Source organism: Sminthopsis crassicaudata, chromosome 2 (assembly GCF_048593235.1).
Source record: "Sminthopsis crassicaudata isolate SCR6 chromosome 2, ASM4859323v1, whole genome shotgun sequence".
NCBI classification, from domain to species: domain Eukaryota; kingdom Metazoa; phylum Chordata; class Mammalia; order Dasyuromorphia; family Dasyuridae; genus Sminthopsis; species Sminthopsis crassicaudata.
This window is the reverse complement of record NC_133618.1, coordinates 577,737,972-577,763,022: the sequence shown is the minus strand read 5'-3', so window position 1 is coordinate 577,763,022 and position 25,051 is coordinate 577,737,972. Positions and strand designations below refer to the sequence as shown.

Sequence of the window (25,051 nt, the reverse complement as noted above, 5' to 3'; positions counted from 1 at the left end):
TTAGATTAAAAAAAAGTTTATTATTGACATTGGGAAGTCAGTCTTTGCTATGCATGAATCTAAAGACTGAATTTCTTAGTGGCAAGGTCCCAACAGAGGGATATAAAGTTTCTAACAGAGAAATCCCGACAGAGAGGTACAAAGTTTCACTAGGGAAATAGGTGAGAAAGATAAAGAGAGGGTAAAGATGAAAGAGAATCTCATTTCAGCGGGCAGAGGTTGCTGCTGTGCCAGGAAGAGATTCCTTGGCATATTAGGTCCTCTGCAAGGACTGAGCCCCAGGTTGGCTCATTTTATAATTGAGGCCTTGGCTACAAGCTGGGGGTTGCTCTTGATGGGGGCTGGCTGCAGCTTGAGCTGGAATTAGAATAGAGAATTTTAGAACTGAACGAGTGTCTCTAGGCTGATCTTTAATTCAATGGGAAGGTTAATCAGTAGTGTTATCAGTGTGTGGGGGGGTACCGTCTCTCAGGGTAACAGAATGAAGCTGTTTATCCTGTTTCCCTCCGGTGGGGTCTTTTACAGAAGCAAGGTTCAAGGAGAATCTCTCCTCCAAGGAGCTTCCCAAGTGCTTCACCTCAGGGCTCACCCAGAAGTCAGAGAGAGATTCGGGGCTCCCTAGTGTCATTGGAAAGCAGTTTCCTATCACATGAACTTGGTGATAGTATTTTCCTTGTAAAGCTAGTAAGCAAATAACTCTCATTGTTTTCACTAAGGCAAACCTATGGATATTTTCAAATTGTCTTTGGAAAAAAATATTTGTTATTTTATTGTTCTTTGGACATAGAGCGAGACAATCCTCAAAAAGGTTAAAACGCAGTCAAAAAAAATTGGAGTAACGTAAGATGCGATGCCGAAATTGGCCACCAGGTGGCTAATCTAATAGAGCTATTATCTCCTTCTCTGGGCCTATCAGAACTTTCGACATTTCAGCAGGCTTCAATATCACTTCTGGCCACTGGAGGGCACTCCTAGCATGAGCTGTTTATTATATGCTTTTAAGTCTTTGACTTTTCAGAAAATAGTGTCTACTCTTTGCAAACTACAATTTCAAGAGTTCTAAAAATAGTATTTTTTAAATAATAGTTTTTATTTACCAGATATATGCATGGGTAATTTTACATTGACACTTGCCAAACCTTTTGTTCTAATTTTTCTCCTCCTTCCCCACCCCCAGATGGAAAGTTGACCAATACATGTTAAATATGTTAAGGTAAAAATTAAATACAATATATAGATACATGTCCAAACAGTGACTTTGAAATAGTGTACAATTAGCCTGTGAAGGAAATCAAAAATGCAAGCAGACAAAAATAGAGGGATCGGGAATTCTATGTAGTGGTTCATAGTCATCTCCCAGAGTTCTTTTTCTGGGTGTAGCTGGTTCAGTTCATTACTGCTCTATTGGAACTGATTTGGTTCATCTCATTGTTGGAGAGGGTCTTGTCCATCAGAATTGATCATCATACAGTATTGTTGTTGAAGTATATAATGATCTTCTGGACCTGCTCATTTCACTCAGCATCAGTTCATGTAGGTCTCTTCAGGCCTTTCTGTAAAAATAGTATTTTATAATTATCTTTAATTATGTTAGTTTTACCCCCACCCTTTTGCATAGTTTGTTCTGTTTCTCTTCCTTTGGTACCGAAATGATTTTTTAAAACCCAACATATGAGTGAGATAAGACTTATCTTCTACCTCCAACTGAAACATGACTGTTTCTTGCTTTTCTTTCTCTTTTGTGCTAGGAAATTCTTAAAGTAGTATAGAATATGGCAAGAGAAGAGGGATAGAAAAGAATTTAGGGAAGCAATGAATCTCTAAGAATCACTTAGGCTGAAGGATGAGGCTCTAATTAATCATTGATTTTAATGTCTTCTCCCCTTGTGGCACATTAGATTCATAGACATCCCTTCCTTCTGTCAAACTTAAACTATCTTAACTTGGTAAATTGCCCTCAAATCCCTTTGATGTCATTTTTCTCATAAATAATGCACAATCTATAGGCATAATCTATAGAAAGGTCCTGGAGTAGTTTACCCCTAAACACCTGGGTGATTAAAAGTGGGCAGCAATTCAAAAAGAGTTAGGTAGAATTGACCTGGATTACAGCTTTTTTTTATATATATATATATAAATAATTAAAAGTTTATAGTTTTAATTTTTATGTTTCTCTGAAATATTTAATTGATAGATACTAAGTTCAGAATTGATAAAATATGTAAAAATGTCAAAGAACTTAAAAAGCTGGGACTCTTCAGAAACTTACTCTGCAAGATGAAAACAACTCTGAAATTCATACCCCTCACTACCTTCACTACCAGTCAGGGACCTTTGATAGAAGAAGATAGAGATTGGACAGTGGAGAGCAATTCTCTACCACTTGAGAGAAGTTTCAAGGGCCTTCAGGAAGAACTAGCACCTCTGGAATGAGGACTTGCTGAGCTCTTTTCAAGTTTGTTCATACATTTTTTATATCTACCTGCCATTCAACTCTTATTTGTGGCTCTAAAAAAAACTGTAGTATAGACAGTGGCCACATTCCAATAAACGAACTTAGCAAATGAGCTAAATTGGGTTAAAGATAACTGAGGGGTTTCAAACCCATGAATGAATGACAGATGTCTACTCCAAACATTTGAACACTCCTCTCAGAAAAATGGGTCAAATAGGAATAATTTGTTCCAACAGCCATGAAGGTGGCTGGAGCAGGCACTGTGGAACTCTTGGAGCTTGGTCAGACATCCAGGACATTAAGATCATCCACTGCATCTTGCAGACTTTTGTCTTGTCATTGGACTTACATGATTGTGGAAGAGAGAGTGAGGCTGACAATTTTGTACAATTTGCCTCACTTAAATCCAAATTACTTGTCCTCTTCAAAATGAAGGATAAATAACCACTTGAGAAGGTCACTATGGGAATTCACCTTCTCATTTCCTACATGGCTGGCTTAGATTTTATAGATTTTATGACCTCTGGAAATTCATCATTCTGCAAGGTGAAATCAACTCTGTAACTCACCACAGATCATTTTTTCCACCTAGGTCTGTAAGACTTCATTATGTTCCTGTAATAGGATACATTCTCCTCTTTTCCTCTCCTTTCCCTCTTTTTAACTTTTTATGTTCCACTTTAAATAAGAACTGTGAAGAGAGGCTTGGGAGGAGGTCCAAGGGGCAAAGTAAAAGTAAGGACAAGTTTGAATTGATGAATCTTGGTTCCAGACTGAGCAGGAAAGGAAAAGAAAGTCATAAAAAAAAAAGCAGCACAGATTTGGAGAAGAGGTAGGGATCAGATGAGAGTATGGTGAGAAAATAGAGCTGCCTCTATCTCTGCTGCCCCCCTACACCTGAGATTTCCATATTTTTATAACTTTTATAACTATTTCCTCACTGGAGGTGAAACATTAGAGTTGTTTTGATTTTCATTTTCTTTTTTTTAAATTGCATCTTATTTTTGTGGATACCTTTCTTTAATTTTTCATATTAATTTCTGAATAAAACCTTCCTGACTCTCCTCTCCAAGTTTTTCCATGTAACAAAGGTTTTAAAAGGAAGAGGGAAAAAATGGCAGTTCAGCAAAATTAATGTAGATTGTATATGATAGTAAAAGCAATTTTCTATACTCATAGTCTCCTATCTCTCCAGCATTTCTCTTATTAGAAATGTGAAGTAATCTTTCATGGTTTGCAGTTCTTTTAAAAATCAATTATTTACATCCTTTGACTATCTATTAAGGAATGGCTCTTAATTGTACATGTTTTCGTTAATTTCCTATAAGTCTTGGCTATATGACCCTTATCAGAGATATTTGATGGGGGTTGTCAATGACTTAGAATATATGTTGGAGATGCTTTCTAGTCAGAAGAATATTTCCCATCTCCACTGACTGAAGAAATCTAGACTTTGCAGAAATAAGACACAGACACAGATAGGCAGAGACAAAGACAGAGACAAGAGAGAATTTAGCTTTCTGTTTTGCCATTTTTTTTAAAGTTTTGCTAAGATAGCAAGGTCATTCATCACAATACTTTTTTTGTATTTGTCTTTAGATGTTAAATGTAGCTGAGATAGAAATAAGGAATAGTAACTACTAAGAAAAGATATTTTATTGGGGCTCAGAGGCATTTCCAGGCTATATTTGGAGCTTGGAGAAACAAAAAAAAAATGTTTTTTGTTGATTTATATTTTAGTAGTTTCCCAAAAGCAGAGAATAGTCAAATTAATCTAAAGCAATATTCAGACAGTAGGAGTCTAGCAGTTCTTTTTTGAGGACCTTTATAAACCAGCTAAAATATCTTTCTAAGGCAATTATTTCAGGACTTTTAGATTTCTTTTTGTTTTCTCTTCTAGATAACCCATCCCCTAGAGTTGGGACTGAGGACATAGATTTAAAAATAAGTTATACCTGAAGGGAGAGCTGAAAAGAAGCAGAACTGCCTGTACTAGGAACGAAGAAGCTAAAGGAGAATAACTAGTTCTCTTGCTTTCCAGCCTTTCACATTCTGTCCCACACAGTGCAAAAGATGCAAGACTGGTTTTCCCCAATGGACAGTATCCTTCATTATCCCAGCGGCATTGATTTTATTATGTAAAATATTTTAAGAATTTTTTCTCTTGTTCAGTCCTATTTGATTCTTTGTGATTCTGTAAGCTACAGCATATCAGTATTGTACATGGGTTTTTCTTGACAAAGATACTGGAGTGGTTTGTCACTTCCTTTTCTGATGGATTAAATGTCTTGTCCAAAGTCACAAAGTTAGTAAGGGTCTGAGACAGGATATGAACTCAGATTTCTCCTAACTCCAAGCCCAAATTCTATCCACCTGCCTCACTTTATGTTAGGGCTTAAATAAATCTCCTTTTGTTAACTATTCAATGATTAGAAGTGACTCATTTCAAGTCATTTTATCCTAATGTCGACCTTAGGTCGACTCCTAACAATTAGGTTATTGATTGAATTCTGATTCTAGTTGTTTTGGATCTGCTCCATTTTCTTTATTTTTGATGAGTACCAATGATGATAGCTAAATTTCCTCTCATTGATTGCTTCCACAAGCATCCTCTCTCTTCCTAATCTTGAATCATTCCCTCCATTTGTTTTTCTTTTCTTCTAGGAGGTTTGAAAGTTAACCCATCCTCTAGAATTGGGGCTGAGGACAAAAATTAAAATGAGTTGAAGTAGGAAATGGCAAATTATCCTAGTATTTTTCTCAAGAATATTGTTAATGTGGTCACAGAGAGATGGACACATCTCAATAACAATGTCAGGAATGGTGCTAAACACAGGGAATATAAATTGAAGTAAAAAGGACAGTTCCTGTCCAAGAGGGGCTTTTGGGTAGAGAATATTGCACATGTTGTAAAATATGATTGATTGGTTGGTTTTACTGACGTGTTTTTTTTTCTTCTTTTTTAATAATAGAGATTTTGATATTGGCCAAATAATAGCTCAATAGCAAATAGAATATAGTTGAAAATGATGGTGATATAAAAAAGACATTTACTTTTTTAAAAGAAAAAAAGTATTTTATGACATCCTTGTGAACAAAATAGAAAGACATCAACTGGGGGCAACTAGGTGGCGCAGTGGATAGAGCACCAGCCTTGAATTCAGGAGGATCCGAGTTCAAATCTGGTCTCAGACACTTAACACTTCCTAGCTGTGTGACCCTGGGCAAGTCACTTAACCCCAGCCTCAAGAAAAAAAAAAAAAAAAAAAAAGACATCAACTTAGACAACAGTACAATTAGATGGATTTGGAATGGGTTGAATGACCTGCCCTGAAGTCCAGAAATAAATTATCAACCTGGAGAGAGGTGGCTATTTGAGTATGATAGGAATCTGACTGGTCTGTGTTGAAAAATTCATTCCTGCTTACTTGCCAGGAATGGCAAATTTCAAACCAGTGGAAATATATAATGGGAGCTTGTAACATACATAGAACACCTAACATGGAGTCATTCTAATATGTTTGCATGCCCTTATCACATGAAATATTTCATATTTTTTCTACTTTTTTCATTTTTTGGCTTTGCTTTATTGTATCTTAATTTCTCATAAAGTCATTAGCTTCCATTTGTTCAGTTCTAATTTTTAAGAAATTATTTTCCTCAGTGAGCTTTTCTACCTCTTTTCCCAATTGCCCAATTTTGTTTTTTAAGGCATTCATATCATTGGCTTTTTATATTTTCTTCTGCACCACTCTCAATTCTTTTCCTAATTTTTCCTCTATCCCTCTTGATTTCCAAAGTCTCTTTTGAGCTCGTCCATAGCCTGAGCCCAATTCTTATTTTTCTTGGAGGGTTTGGATATAGGATCTTTGACTTTATCTTCTTCTAAGTGTATGTTTTGATCTTCCTTGTCATCAAAGTAACTTTTCAGAAACTTTTTTTGTTGCCTGCTCATTTTCCTAGCCTATTTATTACTCAGCTTTCAACTCTTTAATTAGAGGTCTTTTCCAGGGTGGAGGGTACACTGTTCCAAGCTTCTGAGGTCTTGTGTAGCTATTTTCAGAGATCTTTTTAGGGACCTGATCACAAACATTCTTTTCTGCCCTGGAACTAATGTCCCCACCTGACTGTAGCTGTAAGATCTAGCTAAAGAAATTAATAGTTCGCTTTGCTGACAGTGGGGCCAGAGCTGCCAGCACTGGGATTGCACACTGGACTCCCACTTTATTGCTAGACCTTTTCTGCTGATCTTCTAAGCCCCCTTCTAAACCCATTCTTGCTTTGCTAGGAGTGGCTGAAGCCAACCTGTACTGGCACAATCTGCATCAGAACTCTATGCTAGACTACTATAGTAATGTCACTAACCTTTTCCGCTGACCTTCAACTGGAAAATATTCCTGTCTTTTTTGGGGTGTTCTGATATTCTAAAATTTGTTTAGTCTTTAAAGGAATTTAAAGTGATTTAGGGAAGATGTTGGGTGAATTCCTGCCTTTACTCCACCTTGGCCTGAGACTCAGCCTTCCCCCTTTCACATGCATAAAAATTCTTTCAGCTGGCTACATAGGCAGAATAGGAAGTAACTTTAAAATCTTCTGACTGGGAATTTCACTGTGTCCAGAGGATGAAGATCACACATAGCTGACTCATAGTGCAGATGCCATGAAATGAATTGGAGGGAGGGATACTTCCCAGCCTCTCTCCTTTTAGGGCCTATTCCCTGAAGAAAATGGCAGGGTTATTATTTCTGTTCAGTTTTGTTTTTCTTCAATTTCTAGGTATAGATAGTAAGCCCCACTAACTCAGAATCAAACCATAGCAACTTCGGAATCTAGATTCCTAGTTGCATCAGGTAAGCCTGGTGGGGAATCCTTGAGGAAGCAAGATGCTTGGAACTGGAATCCAAGATGGGTATAGAGGAGGAAATTATGCCTCCCACAGGTTGTACAATATGTCAAGTTTATTATCCCTTTGAGGTCTTAGTCCTCTATAAAAGATAGAAAAAAAGGAATCTATCATTGGTGCTTTTCTGTCCCACATCTTTATGATTGACTTGAAGACTTAGTATTTGTATAAGACTTTATAAAGTGTACTTCACTTTATAAGGGCAATTATAGTGGCAATTAGTGCTTCATGTATTTTCTTGAAAATATGGCTGGGATATCTATGTCATATGAAAGAATTCTCTAAATTCTCTAAAAACAAATTAAAAAAACTCTAAGATTCTTCCTACTTATCAGATTGCCTAAGATGACAGGAAAAGATAAATGAAAATTATTGGAGGTGATGTGAGAAAACTGGTACACTAATGCATTGTCGGTGAAGTTGTGAATTGATCCAACCATTCTGGAGAACAATTTGGAACTATGCCCAAAGGGCTGTAAAATTGGGCTACCCTTTGATCCAGCAGTACCACCACTAGGTCCATATGCCAAAGAGATTATAAAAGAGGGGAAAGAACCCACCTTTGCAAAAATATTTGTAGATGCCCATCACCTGGGGAATGGCTGAATAAGTTATGGTATATGAACATCATGGAATATTATTGTTCTATAAAAAGTGATGAGGGCAGCTAGGTGGTGCAGTGGATAGAGCACCAGCCCTGAAGTCAGGAGGATCTGAGTTCAAATCTGGACAGGGCAAGTCACTTAACCCCAATTGGCTCAGGAGAGGGAGAGGAAGAGAGAGAGATGATGAGCAGGCCGATTTCAGAAAGTCCTAGGGACAATGTGTGTGTGTGTACGTAGGGGTTCTGATGGTTGAGTAGAAGACTGAAGGACCTTTCATTGTCAAGGAATGCCAAGCTGACCAGAGACATCCTGGGCTGCAACTACTGAGGACAACTGCAGGAAAGCAGAGTCTTTGGTTTCAATCCTAGGGAAGAGAGGATGATTGTAGTTTGCAGCCACAGGAGACAACAGGGATTACAGGGAATAAGATTTTTTTTTTTGCAGGATAGCATTGGCTAAGGGTTCTCCAAGGTTTAGAAGTGGAGAGGAGACATCAAGATTGAACCCAGGAACACAGCTCGGAAAACAACAGTCAGAAGGATCTAAAGCTTGGAGCCTTATATCACAGAATTATATATAGTCATATCTAGTCAGAATCTGGTTACACTAATAGCTGCTAAAAACAAAATATAACAAAAAAACAAATAAAAATAAACAAGCAAAGGAGGTTATAATAATCCAACCATAGATAGCTACTATGGAGCTACAGATGTAGGTTCATATTTAGAGGAAGATAATGGAGCTAAAAAGCCACTACTTTTTCAATTAGAAATATCTAATGATCCCAAACACAAAAGAGTTCTTGGAAGAACTCAAAAAGGATTTTAAAAATCAAATAAGGGAGATCAAGGAAATATTAGGGGGAAAACGTATTTCAAGAAAATTATGGAAAGAAAGTAAAACAACTTGAAATAAAGAATCAAAAACTTAAGGAAATAATTCCTTGAAAATTAGAACTGGCCAGGCAGTTAGGTGGTACAGTCAGGAGGATCTGACTTCAAATCTGATCTCAGACACTTAATACTTACTTCCTGGCTGTGTGACTCTGGGCAAGTCACTTAACCTCAATTGCCTCAGGGGAGAAAAAAAATTTAGAACTGGACAAAGGAAGTTAATAATGTTTTAAGATGCCAAGAAATAATAAAACAAAAGAAAAAAGAATGAAAAAAAAAGAGAGAATGTGAAACATTTTATCAGAAGAACAGCTGATCTGGAGAAGAGAGGAGAAATAAGATTAGACAGACTACTTGATAATTAAAATTTTAAAAAAGAATCTTGATCCAGTCATACAAGAAATTATCAAAGAAAATTGCTCTGAAGTTCTAGAACAAGAAGGCAAAGCAAAAATAGAAAGAAGCTACTGATCATCATCTGAAAGAAATTCCAGAAGGAAAACTTACAGGAATGCCATTGCCAAGTTTCAAAACTCCCAGGTTAAGGAGAAAATACTGGCATCAACAAGAAAAAAAAAACCCACCAAGAACCTAGTAGCTGCTATGTTGAAAAACCATAGATCTTAGAATATGATATTTCAAGAGCAAAAGAGCTGGGGTTATGACTAAGGTCAACTTAGCAAAATTAAGTATAATATAAATTTTTAAAATGGACATTTTAGTGATCTGAAAAACTTTCAGGTATTTGTGACAAAAAAAAAAGAACAATTATAAGGATCTCAATAAAAGCAAACTGTTTACTTCTTATATATGAAAATATCAGTACTCTTATGACTGCCATCACTGTTTAGGTGATTGAAAGAAAGGCTTGGGCTGAGCTGAGAAAGATGGAATGACTAAAAAAAAATAAAATATAGATATAAAAAAAGGAATAATTATATAAATGAGATATAAAAGAAAAAACTGATACAGAAGAAGCTAGTAGGGAGAAGGGGAAGTAGTACTAGAATCTTACTCTCATCATATATGTGTGTGTGTGTGTGTGTGTGTGTGTGTGTATACTCTAACACATTCCTGATGATATATATGATACATATTATACATACATGTATGTATATACTTAGACCCATTCCTTATGATATATATTTTTTTATGTTATATGCATGGAGAGAGAAGGGGGGAAAGCATAAAAGTCTTCTAAATTCAAGAAGAAAAGAGGGAAAGGGAATAGGGTAGGAAGAGAAAATAAGGAAGGGATTCTTGGGGGGGATAATTTAAGGAAATGAATATGTTGCTTTTAGGTAATGATATAAAAATGAAAGATACTCACAAAGATAAAATAAAAGTGAGGAGTAGAATTATGTATTAATTATGTAAAAAAAAAAAGCAGGAATAATCATGATCTCAAAGTTAAAACTAAAATAGATTTAATTAAAACAATAGAAGTACTATACTATGTATCAGCAATGTTATTCAATATTGTTTTAAACTATCTAATATAACTAGATAGTATAAAATACCAGAGAGTAGAGCTGTCAAAACAGACATGGAAACTATATGAACATAAACATAAAAACACTTTTTATGCAAATAAAGTCAGATCTAAATAATTGGAACATTTATTGTTTGTGGGTAGATAAAACCAATATTGTTTTTGTTTCTGGTAAAGTAATTGTGGTTAAGTGACTTGCCCAATGAAGGGCCACCTTCTCTCCCTTGAACTTCCTATTTCCTGTGAGAAAGAAAAACAAAATCCCTATTACAAACACAAACAAAACTGGTTGCTACACTGCCACGTCTGGGGGAAAAATTATGCTTCAATGTTACACTGAAGCCATCACCTCTCTATTAGAAGGTGGGTAATGTGTTTCATTATAAATCTTCTGGAATCATGGATATTTTGTATCAGAGTTCCCTAGCTTTTCAAAGTTGTTTAAATGTATTGTTACTGTATAAGTTGTTGTGGTTCTGCTCACTTCATTCTGCATCAACTTATACAAGTTACATCCACTTCATTTTATACAATACATAATATTCCATCATTTCATACATACCTTCAGTCATTTCCCAATTTAGGAGCACTCCCTTAGTTCCCAATTATTTGACACCACAAAAAAAAAAAAAAAAAAAAAAAAAAAAAGCTGCTGTTTGTATATATGGATCTTTGTCCTCTTTCTCTAATCTCTTTGAGGTATAGACCACCTAATAGTGCTATCACTAGGCCAAGGGATATGCACAATTTAATAGCTTTTAGAACAGTTTCCCCCCCCCCCCAGAGGCTGGGGTTAAGTGACTGGCCCAGGGTCACACAGCTAGGAAGTGTTAAATGTCTGAGACCAGATTTGAACTCAGGTCCTCCTGAATTCAGGGCTGGTGCTCTATCCATTGTGCCACCTAGCTGCCCCGTGGAACATAGTTTCAAATTGCTTTTTAGAATTCCTGGACCATTGCATAGTCCCATCAACAGTGTAATAATTCTTATTTTCAACAATCCTTTTATCATTTATCATTTTCCTTTTTTGGTCAAATTTGCTAACCCAAAAGATAGGTAGAACTTCAGAGTTCTTTTAATTAGCATTTCTTCTTTAGAACATTTTTTTTAAAATATCGCTATTAGTTTTCAGTAATATTGTATCCTCTTAAAACTGCCTATTTATATCCTTTAACCATTTAACAACTGAGAAATGATTCTTATTCTTATATAAATCACTTATATCTTAAAATGAGATATCAGGGAAATGTGTTCGAAAGATTCCTCCTCCCCACCCTTTATTTTCTCTCCTAATTTTAGCTGTATGTCTTGTAAAAAAAAAAAAAAAGCTTTGCATTTTTGATTAGCAAGCTCTTGCCTTAATAGCTGGGTTCTCTGAATTTATCATATACTACATTATGTATCATCTGTTCAGGGATCAGTCTTTCTAATTTTTATCAGTAGTAAATTATTTTGATTACTACTTGTAGCATGGGATGAGATGTTAGACTGATAGATGCTCTTGCTTGGCTTTTTTTCTTTTGTTCAGATGAATTTTCTCATTTTTGTAGCTCTGCAAAATATTCTATAATAGTTTGAATAGTATGACACTCAATAAACTTAGCTACATTTTTACTATATTAAGCAACTTATCTCTAATCATTTTAAGTCTTCTTTAATAGTGCTTTATAGTCATGTTCCTATGCCAGTTTCTTGACCGGTAGATTCCCAAATATTTTGTCCTTTTTCGTGATTGGAATTTTTCTTCCTATCTCTTCCTGCTGAATTTTGTTGGTAATATACAGAAATGCAAATAATCTGCGTGAGTTTTTATATCCTGCTATTTTAATGGTTTCAACTAGTTTTTTTAAATTGAATCTTTAGGATTCACTGTTCTGCAAAAAAGTAACAATTATGTTTGGTTTTTGACTATTTTTATTCCCTCAATCCCTTCCTTTTTCGTTTTATTGCTATAGCTAGTATTTTTAGCACTATACTGAATAGTAATAGTGATAATGATATTTGTTTTACTCTTTAGAAAGAACTTGTTCATCTCTATTAAGAGATGTTGGCTCATCGTTTCAGATATTTATCCATACTGTCTAGAAATTTTTAACAATGAGTGAATATCGACAAAAGCTTTTTCTGTATCTATCAAAATAATTATATATTTCTTCTTGCTATTAATATAGTCAATAATGTATAGTTTTCCTAATACTGAATTAGCTCTGACTTTCTAGTATAAATCCAGCTGGTCATTGTGATCCATTGCTATAGTATTTGTAAGGAACAAATATTTAACAATTTTGCATAAGGGTTAAGGATTTTGTTGTATGACTTTTTGTTTGGACTCTTCCTGGTCTAAGTAACAAGGACATATTTACACCATAGAACAAATTTAAAGGGCCCCATCCCCCCCCTTTCAATAAAAATGGGATTGTTTAAACATGCTTGGTAGAATTCATATGTAAATGCATTTGATCCTTGGATTTTTTTTTTCTGTGAGATTTCTTTCTTGGTTTAATTTCTTTTTCTAAGAATGGATTATATTTTGTTTCTGATTTTGTTAATCTGGGCATTTCTTCTGGGAATTTCTATTTCTATATTCATTTTCAATTGTCAGTTTTATTGGCATATAATTATTCATTATTTTTGAGTTCACATTTATAATTTTTAATACAGGTAATTGTTTTTTTTTTCCCCTTCTTTAAAACAAACTTGGCTAATAGCATTTTCTAATTTATCATTCCCCCAAGAAAAATTTTGTTAATCTCTTATATTTTTAAAATTTCTACTTTGGTGTTTAATTGAAAAGTTAATTTGTTGTTTTTCTAGTTTATTATTTGTATGCCCAAATCTTTTTATCTACTTCCCTCTTTTATTGATGTTTAGAGATATTTTGCTATCTTTTCTTATTGTCATCAGTGCCTCTTATGTGCCAAGCACTGTCCATACAAAGAGACAAATGAAATGGTGCCTATTGGGGCTGGATTAGATGGCCTGAGATTCTATGATTTTGTTGCTGCCATGAGTTGTATTTTTTCCATTAGACTTTGGATACTATCTTCTCCCTCTCAGACTAGGCAGATCTCTGGGACTGAAACCCATCCCCCACTCCCTGCAGTGTTCAGCAGAAGCATGGAGAAGGGAGCTGCTCATCCCAGTTCCTACTTTTCCTCTAGTCTAATGGGTTCTCTCCTCTACCCAATAGACTCTAGCCCATCAAGTTCCAGAGTCTCAGCCAAGATTACACTTGGATTTCCAGACTCTGACTGAAAACCAAATCATGAGTCAAGCCAGAGTCTGATTAAACCTCACCTCAATGGGAGGGATTAGGGAATGGGAGAGCTAAACACTAGGAGGCAATTCTTAAAACAATAAAACTATATGATCTTCATCATTTAAACCTATGTGAAATCACTTAAGCTGTGAAAATGAATTCTCTTAAGGTAGAAGGACAGAGAGCAAAAGAATAAAGTTGTAATAGGAAGGGAAAGGGCTACTACCACATTCATTAAAAGAAATGTTCTTCTCTGAGAAGTCTAAGTGCTTGCCTGTCAATAAGACAAAAAAAAAATAAATTTATGCAGGAGTAGGGTGTAATCAACATGGGCTTAAGAGACTTTTTCAGGGGCTCTCAAGATTTAGAGCCTATAGTTTTAGAAATGCTGATATACCATCTGTAAACTGTGAGAAACTTACCTTTCACTGTCTTCCAGGTACAGAGGCACAGACCTGCCCCTGGAGTTTAAGGACATGTCTAACAGTACATTCATCACTGAAGTCAACCATAAATCTAACCATGTGAAAACAAGCATAAAGGGAGGCTTCTTGCTAAGAGGGTAGGGAAAAGCCCTCAGAATATGTGAATTCTACCTTCTAGCCTACTTAAAATACTTCCCAGTCCATGAGCAGCAGTGTCACCCACTGAATCACGGGCCATCTGGAAAACAGTGTACCTTTGGGTGAAGTGGTAAAGATATCTTCGCTACTCAGACTGATCCCCAGACCCCACTGGCTATTCCCCTTTCCCCCTGGCATCCATGGGCAGCTGAGCCTTCACTAGATTTCCCAATAGCAAAAGAGCTCTGGATTAGCTCTGTGACCTTGGACAAGTCTCCTCCCCTGCCCTGTCTGCTAGAAGCACAACAGATCTTCCAGGGCACTGAGTTCTAACTAGAACTATCCTGTGAATTAGAAGTCTACAATAATTTCAATTGGGAAGAGTTCACTAAATCAATGTTTGAAATATAACAATCAAGTAAATACTTGGGTTTCTGGCATGAACAACCTGGGTTACAATTAACTCTAAAGTTTTTTTTGTTTTTTGCCATTAGCCTAAAAAAAATGAGGGTGTAAATCATTATCTTAGAAAACCTTATTTTATTGAGCAGATAAGAATCATTTGCAATTAACACATTAAGTACAGTCTGGACAGACCATTAGCTATGGGGGGGGGGGGGGAAGAACTCATTTAGAAAACAGTGAAAGTAAGACAGAAAGGGCAGTTTAGTTCATTAGAGTAGTTTTCAAACATACTTTAGCAAATGCTAGATGTATATACATAATCAGGGTGCTAATTACAAATAATTATTATCTACTCAAAGGCAAAGATCAAGTATTGGACTATCACAGACAACTCTGGGGCAACAAAAATAATATTCTGATGAACTGCTCCCTATTCCCACCAACATCAATTGAACCAACTACAGAATGAACTTCAATGATAACTACCTCTCACATCACAACTAGCATGTACTTAAGTTACTTCACTGCAAAGATCTAAATTCTATGGAGGACAATTATGAAATCTACTAAAAATGTTTTCTTTCCCATCCCCCCCAAAAAACCTACACAATTTTACTTTCTTAAAACAATGATTCCAAAAGTCTTATGCCTTCTCTTTAGCAAACAGTTATATAATTTCTTCTCTGAATGAAATTAAGGTGATTTTAAAAAAAGATTTGACTATAATTAGAAGGCTATGCAACTCTAAGACTAAGGTGAATAGTCTTGGGATACCAAAAATCACTGGACCACACTGAACATTTGACCAAAGTGATATTAAAAGGACACCACATGACATCAAGATCATTATCAAGACATATTGGTGCCTCCAACCTACATGCCGATTCTCTCCAACAATGATCTAACACAACATTCCAGGATGAAGAAAAGTGGAGCTTGAAGTTCATCACATCACAAGCAAACCATCAACCAAACTATGTTCAAAGGAGTACATCTGCAGGACTCTGGACCAAGGAGTTTGGCTGAATGTTTGAAGAAATGGGAGGTAGAATAGTACAGTGGATTTGGAGTAAGAGGACCTGTGTCCAATTACTGGCTCTACATTTATGATCCAGGTGACTTTAGCTCTGTGAGCCTCTATCCCTTCACCTGTAAAAGGAGAGGCAGAGGGTTGGACCAGACTTCTGAGGTCCCTCCCAGCTCTAAATGGAAGACTGTGTGAAATGGGGATGGTTAGAATGAAATAAGTAAACCAAGGAGTGTTACTGTCAGCTGCCCATTTGCTGGCTTTCTAAGAAGCTCGCACTGGATTATAAACACAAAGAACTGACAAGTGGCTTCTTACTTGAGATGGGTATTATTTCAAAAGTCCCAAGTTTTCAAAACTCTGATTTTGGTGGTACAATTGCAGATTATTAATGCCTCTTGGATTATGTTGACGGTTTTACAAAGAAGTTTTTGAGAAAAACTCACCACCCTGTAGTCAACTAGGAGGTGAGTTTCTCCTAAAACAGGTTGTCCCTCAAACTGATACAGTCAAAAATATTAAGATTCTCAAATGTGTCTTTTACCAAAGCCTATGGGGTCAAAATGTTACATATGGGAGTGCATCTCTGGCAAGTTATAATGTTAGTTAATAGGAAAATATTGACTCAATATAAAATTACAAATTTTTGCTTCACATACAACCTTTCAGGGACTTCACAAGTGAGGTCAAGCTGTATTTGGTTTTCAGAGGATTGAGGGAACAACTACCAAGAAACATTACTTCCAGAAGAATGCTTCCTTTAGCTTACTTTCCTGCCCCACCACCCACCGAATTTCCCAAAGGATCCTCATTTTAAAAAATCTGTCCATAGCCAAGTGCAGACTGTGGCTGAGGAGATAGTCACGAGTTCTAGCTACCCAGTCCCACAAACAGAACTGGGCACTCGGCCCTAGGCTCCAGAGTCAAGATCTTTGCACTCAGTCACTTTCAAATTTAACAGAGTTGACTTCGGTGGAGATGGCCCCACCCCGGTAGCTGCCCCTCTTCTTCTTGGTCTTCTCATGACGAAAGGACTTGCCTTTGGTGAACTTCAGGACCTGATTGGCTTTTTCTCCCCAATCTCCAGCTGCACCCCGCTAAGGAAAGGAAAGAAGTCATCACCAATAGAAGGGCTAGAAAAGGGTAACGTACTACTCTCTCCTAGGGCAGTACCACCATTCCTTCCTTACCTTGGCATCAAAAGAGTTGTCTGCCACCCGAGAATCGACCTCAACTTCCTCGGACTTAACTCTCCGGAAAGGGGAGGATGCCCTTTTTTTCTCTTCCTGAAAAAGAGAATTGGAGTATAGGGAAAAGAGACCAAGAGGGTATCCTGAATTGGTCTAGAAATATTCTCCTAGATGCCCAGGAGACAGGATTTTCTAGCACCCATTGGTCACTTACCTTCTTTGTCTTGGGAACCGTGTTTGGGGTCTGAGGCTTTTGTTTCTTCACCTTAAGAGGAGTGCCTTCTTGGTCAGAGCTAGCATCCTTTTTCCTTTTCTTCCCAGAGCCTGCTGGGCACACAAATTAGAAATATTCATCAAGAAAAAGTCAATTCTATTCCAACTTCCCCAGGGCTGTCCTAGACACTGCTAAGGATATACAGATGGCCCCTCTTTCATTATTTCTCCCCCCCTTCTTTTTTTTTTTGAGGCAATCAGGATTAAGTGCCTTGCTTAGAGTGTTAATGTGTGAGGCCAGATTTGAGCACAGGTGCTCCTGACTCCAGGGCAGGTGTTCTACCACTGCACCACCTAGCTGCCCCCAGATGGCCCCTCTCAGGGCCTCCCCATGTCCTGACACAAACCTGGCTTGGCTGCTTCCTCTTCCTCCTCCTTGTGTGCACAACTCTTCCCATTCTGGGATACTGGAAGGCAAGATCCATTGGCCACCAAGCCTGGGCTCTTTTTAAGTTTTGGTTTTTCCTCCTCTTCACTGGAACTGTCAGAAGATGAACTACTCTCGGCCTTCGATTTTTTGGCCAAAGCAGGTTTAGGAACAGCAGCAGTGGCCCCCTTGGACTTAGTCACTTTGCTTGATGGTTCCTCCTCTTCACTGCTGGAGCTGTCTGAGTCGGAACTGCTATCTTGGGTGGCTGCTTTGGATGCTGGAGATGGAGCTGCCTTGGCCCCCACCTTGGGTTTGGAGCCAGCTGCTGTAGTCTTTGTCGCTGGCTGCTTCTCTTCCTCACTAGAACTGCTTTCCTCTTCACTAGAGCTGCTATCTGCTTTCCTGGGCAAAGGCTTCTGATTGGTGGCCAGCTTTGTGCCCGCAGCTGGCCTAGCTGATGATTCATCCTCAGAGCTGTCAGAGTCTGCACAGAAAGGAAGTAGTGAGCAGACATCCTCAGGCCATAGCCACACAGCAGATTTTCCCTTTTCCCTGCTGCTCCTAATTCCCTAGCTTCCCCCTCCATACCTGAGCTGTCTGAAGAGCTTTCAGCAGCTTTTTTTGTCACAGCTGGCTTGGGAGTAGCCTTAACAGCAACAGCAGGTTTAGGGGCTGCTTTCTGGGAAGGTTTCTTCTCTTCCTCCTCTGAGCTAGAATCTGTGGGGAAGCTGTAATATTAGAATGGGCCCGCAATTCCTGCCAAGGAAACAACTTTTGCCCCTCTGCTCTGTCTTGGCTTTGATCTGATCTCCCTTCCCACCAAACAGACAGAAATACAACACCTGAGTCACTGTCTGAACTGGATTCCTTTGTAGCCTTGTTTGTCGTAGTCTTGACTGCTGTGGCCTTGGCTGATGCAGACTTAGGTGTGACAGCTTTGACCCCTCCTGCTTTAGCTGAAAAGAATAAAGGTGTCTTATTTCCTGGTCCATTCCTGGTTTCTCATCCACCACCTTTTGTCCCTCAACCAAAAGTTGAGCCCCTGTCCAAACCTATGCACACACCTGTGGCTGTTTCCTCCTCACTGCTATCCTCACTGCTATCAGAAGAGTCACTGCTTTCCTCCTTCTTCTTGGGGAGTTGGTCCCCTGCCACTTTCTTCTTGGGAAGCTGGTCCCCTGCCACCTTCTTTTTTGGGGTCTGGTCCCCTGCCACCTTCTTCTTGGGAGTTTGGTTCTCTCCCACCTTCTTCTTGGGAGGTTGGTCCCCTCCCACCTTCTTTGACTGGGTACAAGGGGGTGGGGGGACGGAACTGTATGGACCTGCTTAGAGGGACACAAGGAATCAAGAGAAAGAGATTACTAGCTTAAGTGCCATAGTCTCAGTCTCTTGCTAGCCAATGATTTTTCTCCTTTTAAAAATTTCCCGAAGTTTTTCTTAAAATGATAAATAGCATCTATTTAAGACCATCAGCAAGCATTATACGTAATGAGGATAAGCTAGGAGCATTCCTAATAAGATCACATGAAACAAAGCTACCCATTATTATTAACTCTGCTATTCAATATTGTGCTAGAAATATTAGTTTTAGCAATGAGGAAAAAATCGAAGGAATAGGTAGGTAATGAGGACACAAAACTAACACTCTTTGCAGATGACATGATGGTATATATTTAGAGAATCCAAAGAATCAAGTAAAACACTACAAGAAAAAATTAACAATTTTAGTAAAGTTGAAGGATATAAAATAAACCCATATGAATCATCAGCATTTCTTTTGGTCTGATTTTTCTTGTATAACATTACAAATATGGAAATATATAAGTCAGGAGTTCAAAACTGGCCTCAGACAGTTAACACTTCCTTATTGTGTGACCCTGAGCAAATCACTTAACCTTAATTGCCTCAGAGGAAGGGAGGAAGGAAGAAAGGAAGGGAGGGAGGAAGAAAAATAGTAAAATTTAAACTGTATCGATAAAGATCCACTTCACCTTGGTTGTTCTGGAAAGGTAACCTCAGATTCAAAGAATATATACATATACATTTTCCATTTTCATCCCTCATCTTCTGATATACTGTGAATATCCTGAAAAGCTTGTTTCTGAATACTAATCTATAGTCTTAATTTTCTTCGCTGTGAATCTTAGAACAATAACGACCTAAATCATCATTGACATCTCAATTTTAACACACAGAACACAGAAATCATAATCTTCCTCCCAATCCTTTCTTTCCTCTAAAAGTCCCAATTTTTGTTTGGAACCCTACAGGAATCATCCTTTCTTTCATTTCATCACTTATCAAATAAATTAATTCTACCCTCAGTGTATCTCAACTCCTCTCACATTTGGATTATAGGTCTCCATTTATTTCCAAGGGTTAAATCACCATGTCTATGTTGATTCCCAGTGCACTATATTCAGACTTTTTTTCTTAGCTCACCAACTGACTTTTTATCCAGGTCTTAATCTGTATTTCACATACATTTCCAACTTAATATGTATGAAATAGAACTCCTTTTCTTTCCCTCAAAGTTCTAACTTCATCCCAATTCTTCCACAGAAACCACCATCGAAGTCACATAGGCTTACAAACTTGGCCTCATGGACTCCCTACTCCCACTCAATCAGCAAATGTTTTCATGTCTCCTTTTTCAACATCACTCACATACCTAACTTTTCTGGACACTCATACAAACACCATCTTCATCTGATCACTCCTTACTCTGCTACTATAAGAACCTTTTAATTGGTTTTCCTACCTATGTGTCTCCCTGCTCCAATCCATCCCCCATTTAGTTACATTAAGTGATTTTCCTATGCGGAAGGATCTCTCTTATCACTCCTCCTTCCCTTACTCAGTAAAATTTGGTGACTCCCTATTATCTTCAGGATTAAATGTAAACTCCGAACATTTAGAGTTTTCATGGCCTCTTGCTTTCTTTAAAGTCCTTTTTCCACTTCCCTCCCCTCCACAAACTCTGTGATCTAACTTCTCTGGCTTCTGCTGCTCTATACCTCCATACCATCTGTACACTGTGCTCCAAATGCTATGTCCCCTTATCTCCACTTCTCTATTGTTTTACTGGTGTCCTTCAACACTCAACTTAAATCCTATTTTATGCAGGAGGTCTTTTCTAATTCTCCCATGGCTAATGTTTTGCCCTCTGAAGTTACCATTCATCTACTCTGCATTTATCTTCCATACACTTGTCTCTCTTATTACAATAGTAAGTATCTGAGCCTGGGGCTTTTCTTTGTATCCATAATGCTTTAATGAAGTATTTAATAAGTGTTTAATAAATGTTACTTTCCTCTCAAATTTTTTGTAAAGTAGGCAGTTCAAATATTAACATCATCATGCTACAGACTGTCATGATATAAGTTTCTTCTATCTGCAAATTTATAATGAGTCTATCTATAGTTGAGGCTCCTTGTAATTTAATGTTTATATGTAGCTTTTAAAAAATAATAACTAATTCCAATACCATTGTACATTAGCATGTGCTATTCTAACATTCAAGTATTACATTTCATCAGCCAGACCAGGAATAAACTTTTTTGTTCTTTGGGGAGGAAAACATAAGTATATGAGTCAGTCCAAAAGAACTGCACCCAAGGACAGGGAAAAGGTTTATTCAAGACTGGCAGATGGGAAATATGATTTTATGCTTTTGTATCAAAGTCCCAAAACAGTCTCCACTGAGTTAACTAGAAAAAGATAAAGTGTATCCATCTTCAGGTTGTGGCAGAGATAGGATTCAGAAGCTCTGACTCTGACCCTGACCCTGCTGCTCTGGGGGTGGTATGAGCAGGGTGGGTATAAGAGCCTTCAGAGGTGCACCAACAGAACAACAGAGATCAGGAAACCAGCCTCCTCCTTAATCTCACTCACCCTGCTGGGCCTTGATGGGTTTTTTCTTCTGCTTCTGTTCCTCTTCTTCCTCACTAGAGGAATCATCACTGCTGGAACTCTCTGAGGCAGCTTTCACAGGGGTCTTGGATGGAGTTGGCTTCTTCAGGACAGCCTTAGAGATAATATACCAATCAATAGAAATGCTTAAAATGGGGATTTCCCCTTCCCCCCCCAGCCAAGGTAAAGAATTTTCAACCTTTTTGGGTGGAGCCTCAGCTGTCTCTTCATCTGAGTCACTGCTGCTGCTACTGCTGCTGCTGCTGCTGCTGCTTTTACCAGCTTTGCCATTGGATAATTTTGAGGCAACCTGGGGAGTCGTGCCTGAGGAGAAAATGGTTCACCTATGTACAAGGCCCCATAATAGATATTAAACAAACATTTCCCCAGCAAAGATTCTTTTCTTCATATAATTCTGTTCCAACCCCCAAACAGAAAGAACAGAAATGTCACTATTCCTACAGTTTTGGGTGCCGAGTATTTTAAGAATCATTCAAATACTCATGTAATCATTCTGATTAGAGATTTGTCAAAAGGTTTTGGTATGTACTCCTGCCATCCCCCAGGTGTAAGAGAATTTTTCTCTTTTAATAATTACACACTACCTTCAAATGAACCCCTGGTGACAGCCAAGTGACTGCCTATCATAGAAGAAATGTGAGCATATATGTTATGTTTGTGGGAGGGATAATTCTAAAACTTCAGATCACAAAATGACCAAGTCCCTTTCCTAAAGAAAAACTCACTTGAAGAAAGAAAAGTACCTGGCTTAGCTGTGGTCTTAACTGGAGTCTTAACTGGAGTCTTAGCTGTGGCTTTGACAGGGGTCTTGACAGGGGTCTTGACTGGGGTCTTAAGTTTCTGTTTCTTGGTGGCTTCATCCTCTGAGATGGAGTCAGAGTCAGAGTCAGAATCGGAGTCGGAGTCAGAGTCAGAGCTGGAGCTTTCAGCTTTCTTAGGCTGAGCTGTCTTGGGAGAAGGTTTGGTGGCCTTGGCTGGGGGCTTGGCTTCCTTCTGTGAGGAGGAACAAGTATTCAGCAAAGTACTTCTGGGTGTCCAGACAAGGACACCTGGAACAGAACAACATGGAGAATCTTATTCCCACCCTGAAGACACCCAAAACAAGTTCAAGAAAGTTCAACAAATTTAGGAAGCTTTCCTTTCTAATGGCATCTTTGTACCAAGTCTTACGTAGACAAAGATTCCTGCCCCCAACTCCTCTGGTGAAACCCACAGAATCTAACCTGTGCAGACTTCTTCTGGTTTTTGCTTTCTTCTTCCTCACTGGAGTCCTCACTGCTGCTACTACTACTCTCTGCTGCTTTGACAGGAATGGCTGACTTCCCAGGCTGAGATGTACCAGGTGGCTTGTTGGCTGAGGAAGAACATGATTTGGTGAGGAATTAGTCTTCTGGACAAGCTGAGTATTCCCAAGTGAGAGAGAAGAACCTTTACATATTTTAGCTAGAAACCACTACTTAGGAAGAACACTCCTCCTCCCAAAATCATCCCTCACCTAGTTTCTTGGTTGGAGATTGTTTGGCCTCTCCTTTAAGACTGCTCTCACCAGAAGCAGTGGATTTCTTAGCTTTCTTTGCCACTGGTCCGTTAGCCTGCAACTTCCGCTTCTGAGTTTTGGAAGATCTACTAAATGGGGAAAAAAATAACATGAACTTTGAGAAGGGCTGGCCTGTGACCCCCTCTGGAAGAGACAACTAAAGGGGGCAAGAGGAACTTACTTGAGCCAGAAACTATAGATATCCAAAAGGGAAGTGGCGTTGGGGTCCTGTTGGGCCTGAAAAGGCAGAAAGAGATAGAGTTGAACCCCCAAAATGTTAGATTTTTTTGCAGTCATAGTCACAAACTTCTATTTGGCTAAGTCAGTCTACTGTTACAATCAATTTTGTTTTGAGTAGCTTTCCCATCTTCATAACATCTGCAAGTCTGATAAGATGCTACTGTTTTCATTCAGATAAATTCAAGTCACCACACTTTTACTAAGAATCTACCATATTAAAGCTGCTAGGAACACAAAGAGGATCCAGACTTTGCTTTGTAAATAGGGAACTTACATATTTTCACACAAGGAACAACGTGATAGGAAGGAGAGAAAGGTGCAGGAAACATAACTTTTATATTACACGCTTGAATGAACTGAGGAAGAAATGGTGAAGGGGGAAGGATAAGGAAGGTTTGCTTCACTGTACAGTGGCACCTGACTTAAACCTTGGAGAGTGTGACTAAAGTCAGAGAAACAGGAAACCAGTAGGAGAAGGGATGGAGTCCAGCTTGGCTAGATAACAGATCACAGTGAGCTCTAAAGATAACAAGGACTTTTTCTACAACCTTAGGAGGCAGTAAGTAGAAGTACTGTTTTTTGTAATAGAAGAAACTAAAGTTTAGAAAAGCAGAGTGACTTGTATGTTGATTCAACTCAAAAATCAGCATTCTTTCTTCCATTCTAAATTTTGGGCTTGCAAACCAAAAGCAATTAATATGAACTACTGATATCTGCACGTTTCGTGGGGGGAAGAAAAAAAAAAAAAAAGCCTTGTTGTGGTTGCAGGGGCGGGCAGAGAATGCGTCCGTGGGGCTGTGGCAGTCCTGTAATTCCAGGGCATGGAAAAGATTACGCGAGCACAAGCACCCACAAAAACCAGCGAAGGTGTTTATTACACACAGTGCCGAACGAGACCGCCGCGGAACCGGTCCGAGCCGCACCAAGGCGCCGCCGCCAAGGTGTAACTGATAAAACCGAAGGCACAGCTCAGGGAGGAACGGCCCGCTGCTCTCCCCCAGATGCCGCTATTTTTAACCGGCACTTCTCGGGTTTGGTCCAGTTCCCTTCAAACCCGGCCAACAGTTCCCAAGTGCTTCCCCTCTCCCCCCAGACCCACGGTTAGCAGTTCCACAGCCTGGCCTCCTTTTACCAGGTGGGGGCTCTGTGACCGCGAGACCGGGGAATGACCACCCTGTCCCAGTCAGAGCCCCAACCACCTTGCGTAAGCACCCACTTTCCCGGGCCCATGAGGGAGCCCTGTCCCCTAGGCCCAGGAGGAGACACGTGCTGCCCCCTCTCTCTATCGCCAGGTGACAGGACTGTCCCTTTGCTCGCGCCCGCGGGCACTCACAGTTCCCGTAGCCTTCGCGAACTTGCTGGCCGCCTCCGGAAACTGGTTGTCGCGCAGGAAACCGAGCACGAGAGGGAACAAGTCGCTAGGAACCACGCGTAACCCGTCCTGCTCCGCCATCCTCTAGGTCCGAAAGCGTCACTAGCGCGACTTAGGGATGTGCGTCGCACAGAATTAGATCATTCCGGAATGGTGAAGCTGAAGGGAACCGGGTGTTTCGTCACGGCCCCGGCGCCGGAAGAGGCGGGGCCTCAGACCCGCCCGCCCACTCCAAGAACCCTTCCTTTACCTTTTCCTCCTCAGCCGCCGTTCCAGACCAGATACCGTGGCGATGAAACAGCCTCTCGCCCCCAACGTACACCGCTGGTCTAGTCTCGTTGGTAAAGACGAGGCAGTGGCGTCATCGCTCCGCCCCCTTCCGACCGCATTGGCGGGAAAGCTCAACTGCGGGCCCGGCCGCCACCTTGTGCCGGCTGTAGGCTGGGCCTCCTGCTAAGTACTTGTCACGCGGACCGGATTTGTGACTTTTCCAGCGAGCGGCTAAAGCTCGTCTGCCGGGTGAGGGGTGGGACT

The 25,051-nt window shown here is 39.1% G+C and overlaps 1 protein-coding gene across 6 annotated transcripts; it reads right to left on the bottom strand.

Annotated features, from left to right (window-relative positions):
• Positions 1-24,847, bottom strand: NOLC1 (nucleolar and coiled-body phosphoprotein 1). Of its 6 annotated transcripts, none has more exons than XM_074295423.1 (15): positions 24,768-24,825; positions 24,479-24,676; positions 23,087-23,142; positions 22,864-22,994; positions 22,592-22,722; positions 22,112-22,361; positions 21,547-21,671; positions 21,330-21,462; positions 18,500-18,757; positions 18,278-18,391; positions 18,024-18,152; positions 17,413-17,919; positions 17,007-17,116; positions 16,793-16,888; positions 1-1,553 (listed from the first exon to the last, which is right to left on the bottom strand). In XM_074295423.1, the coding sequence occupies exons 2-15, from the start codon at positions 24,596-24,598 to the stop codon at positions 1,530-1,532; spliced, it is 2,184 nt and encodes a 727-aa protein (XP_074151524.1). In that variant the 5' UTR covers positions 24,599-24,676; positions 24,768-24,825; the 3' UTR covers positions 1-1,529. The 6 variants fall into 6 exon arrangements, with proteins under 6 accessions (XP_074151524.1, XP_074151523.1, XP_074151519.1 ...); XM_074295422.1 differs by having other exon boundaries at positions 1,072-1,553; positions 17,007-17,119; positions 18,500-18,760; positions 24,768-24,847; XM_074295418.1 differs by lacking the exon at positions 1-1,553 and adding an exon at positions 15,914-16,699 and having other exon boundaries at positions 17,007-17,119; positions 18,500-18,760; positions 24,768-24,838.
• Positions 24,848-25,051: the final 204 nt, after the last annotated feature.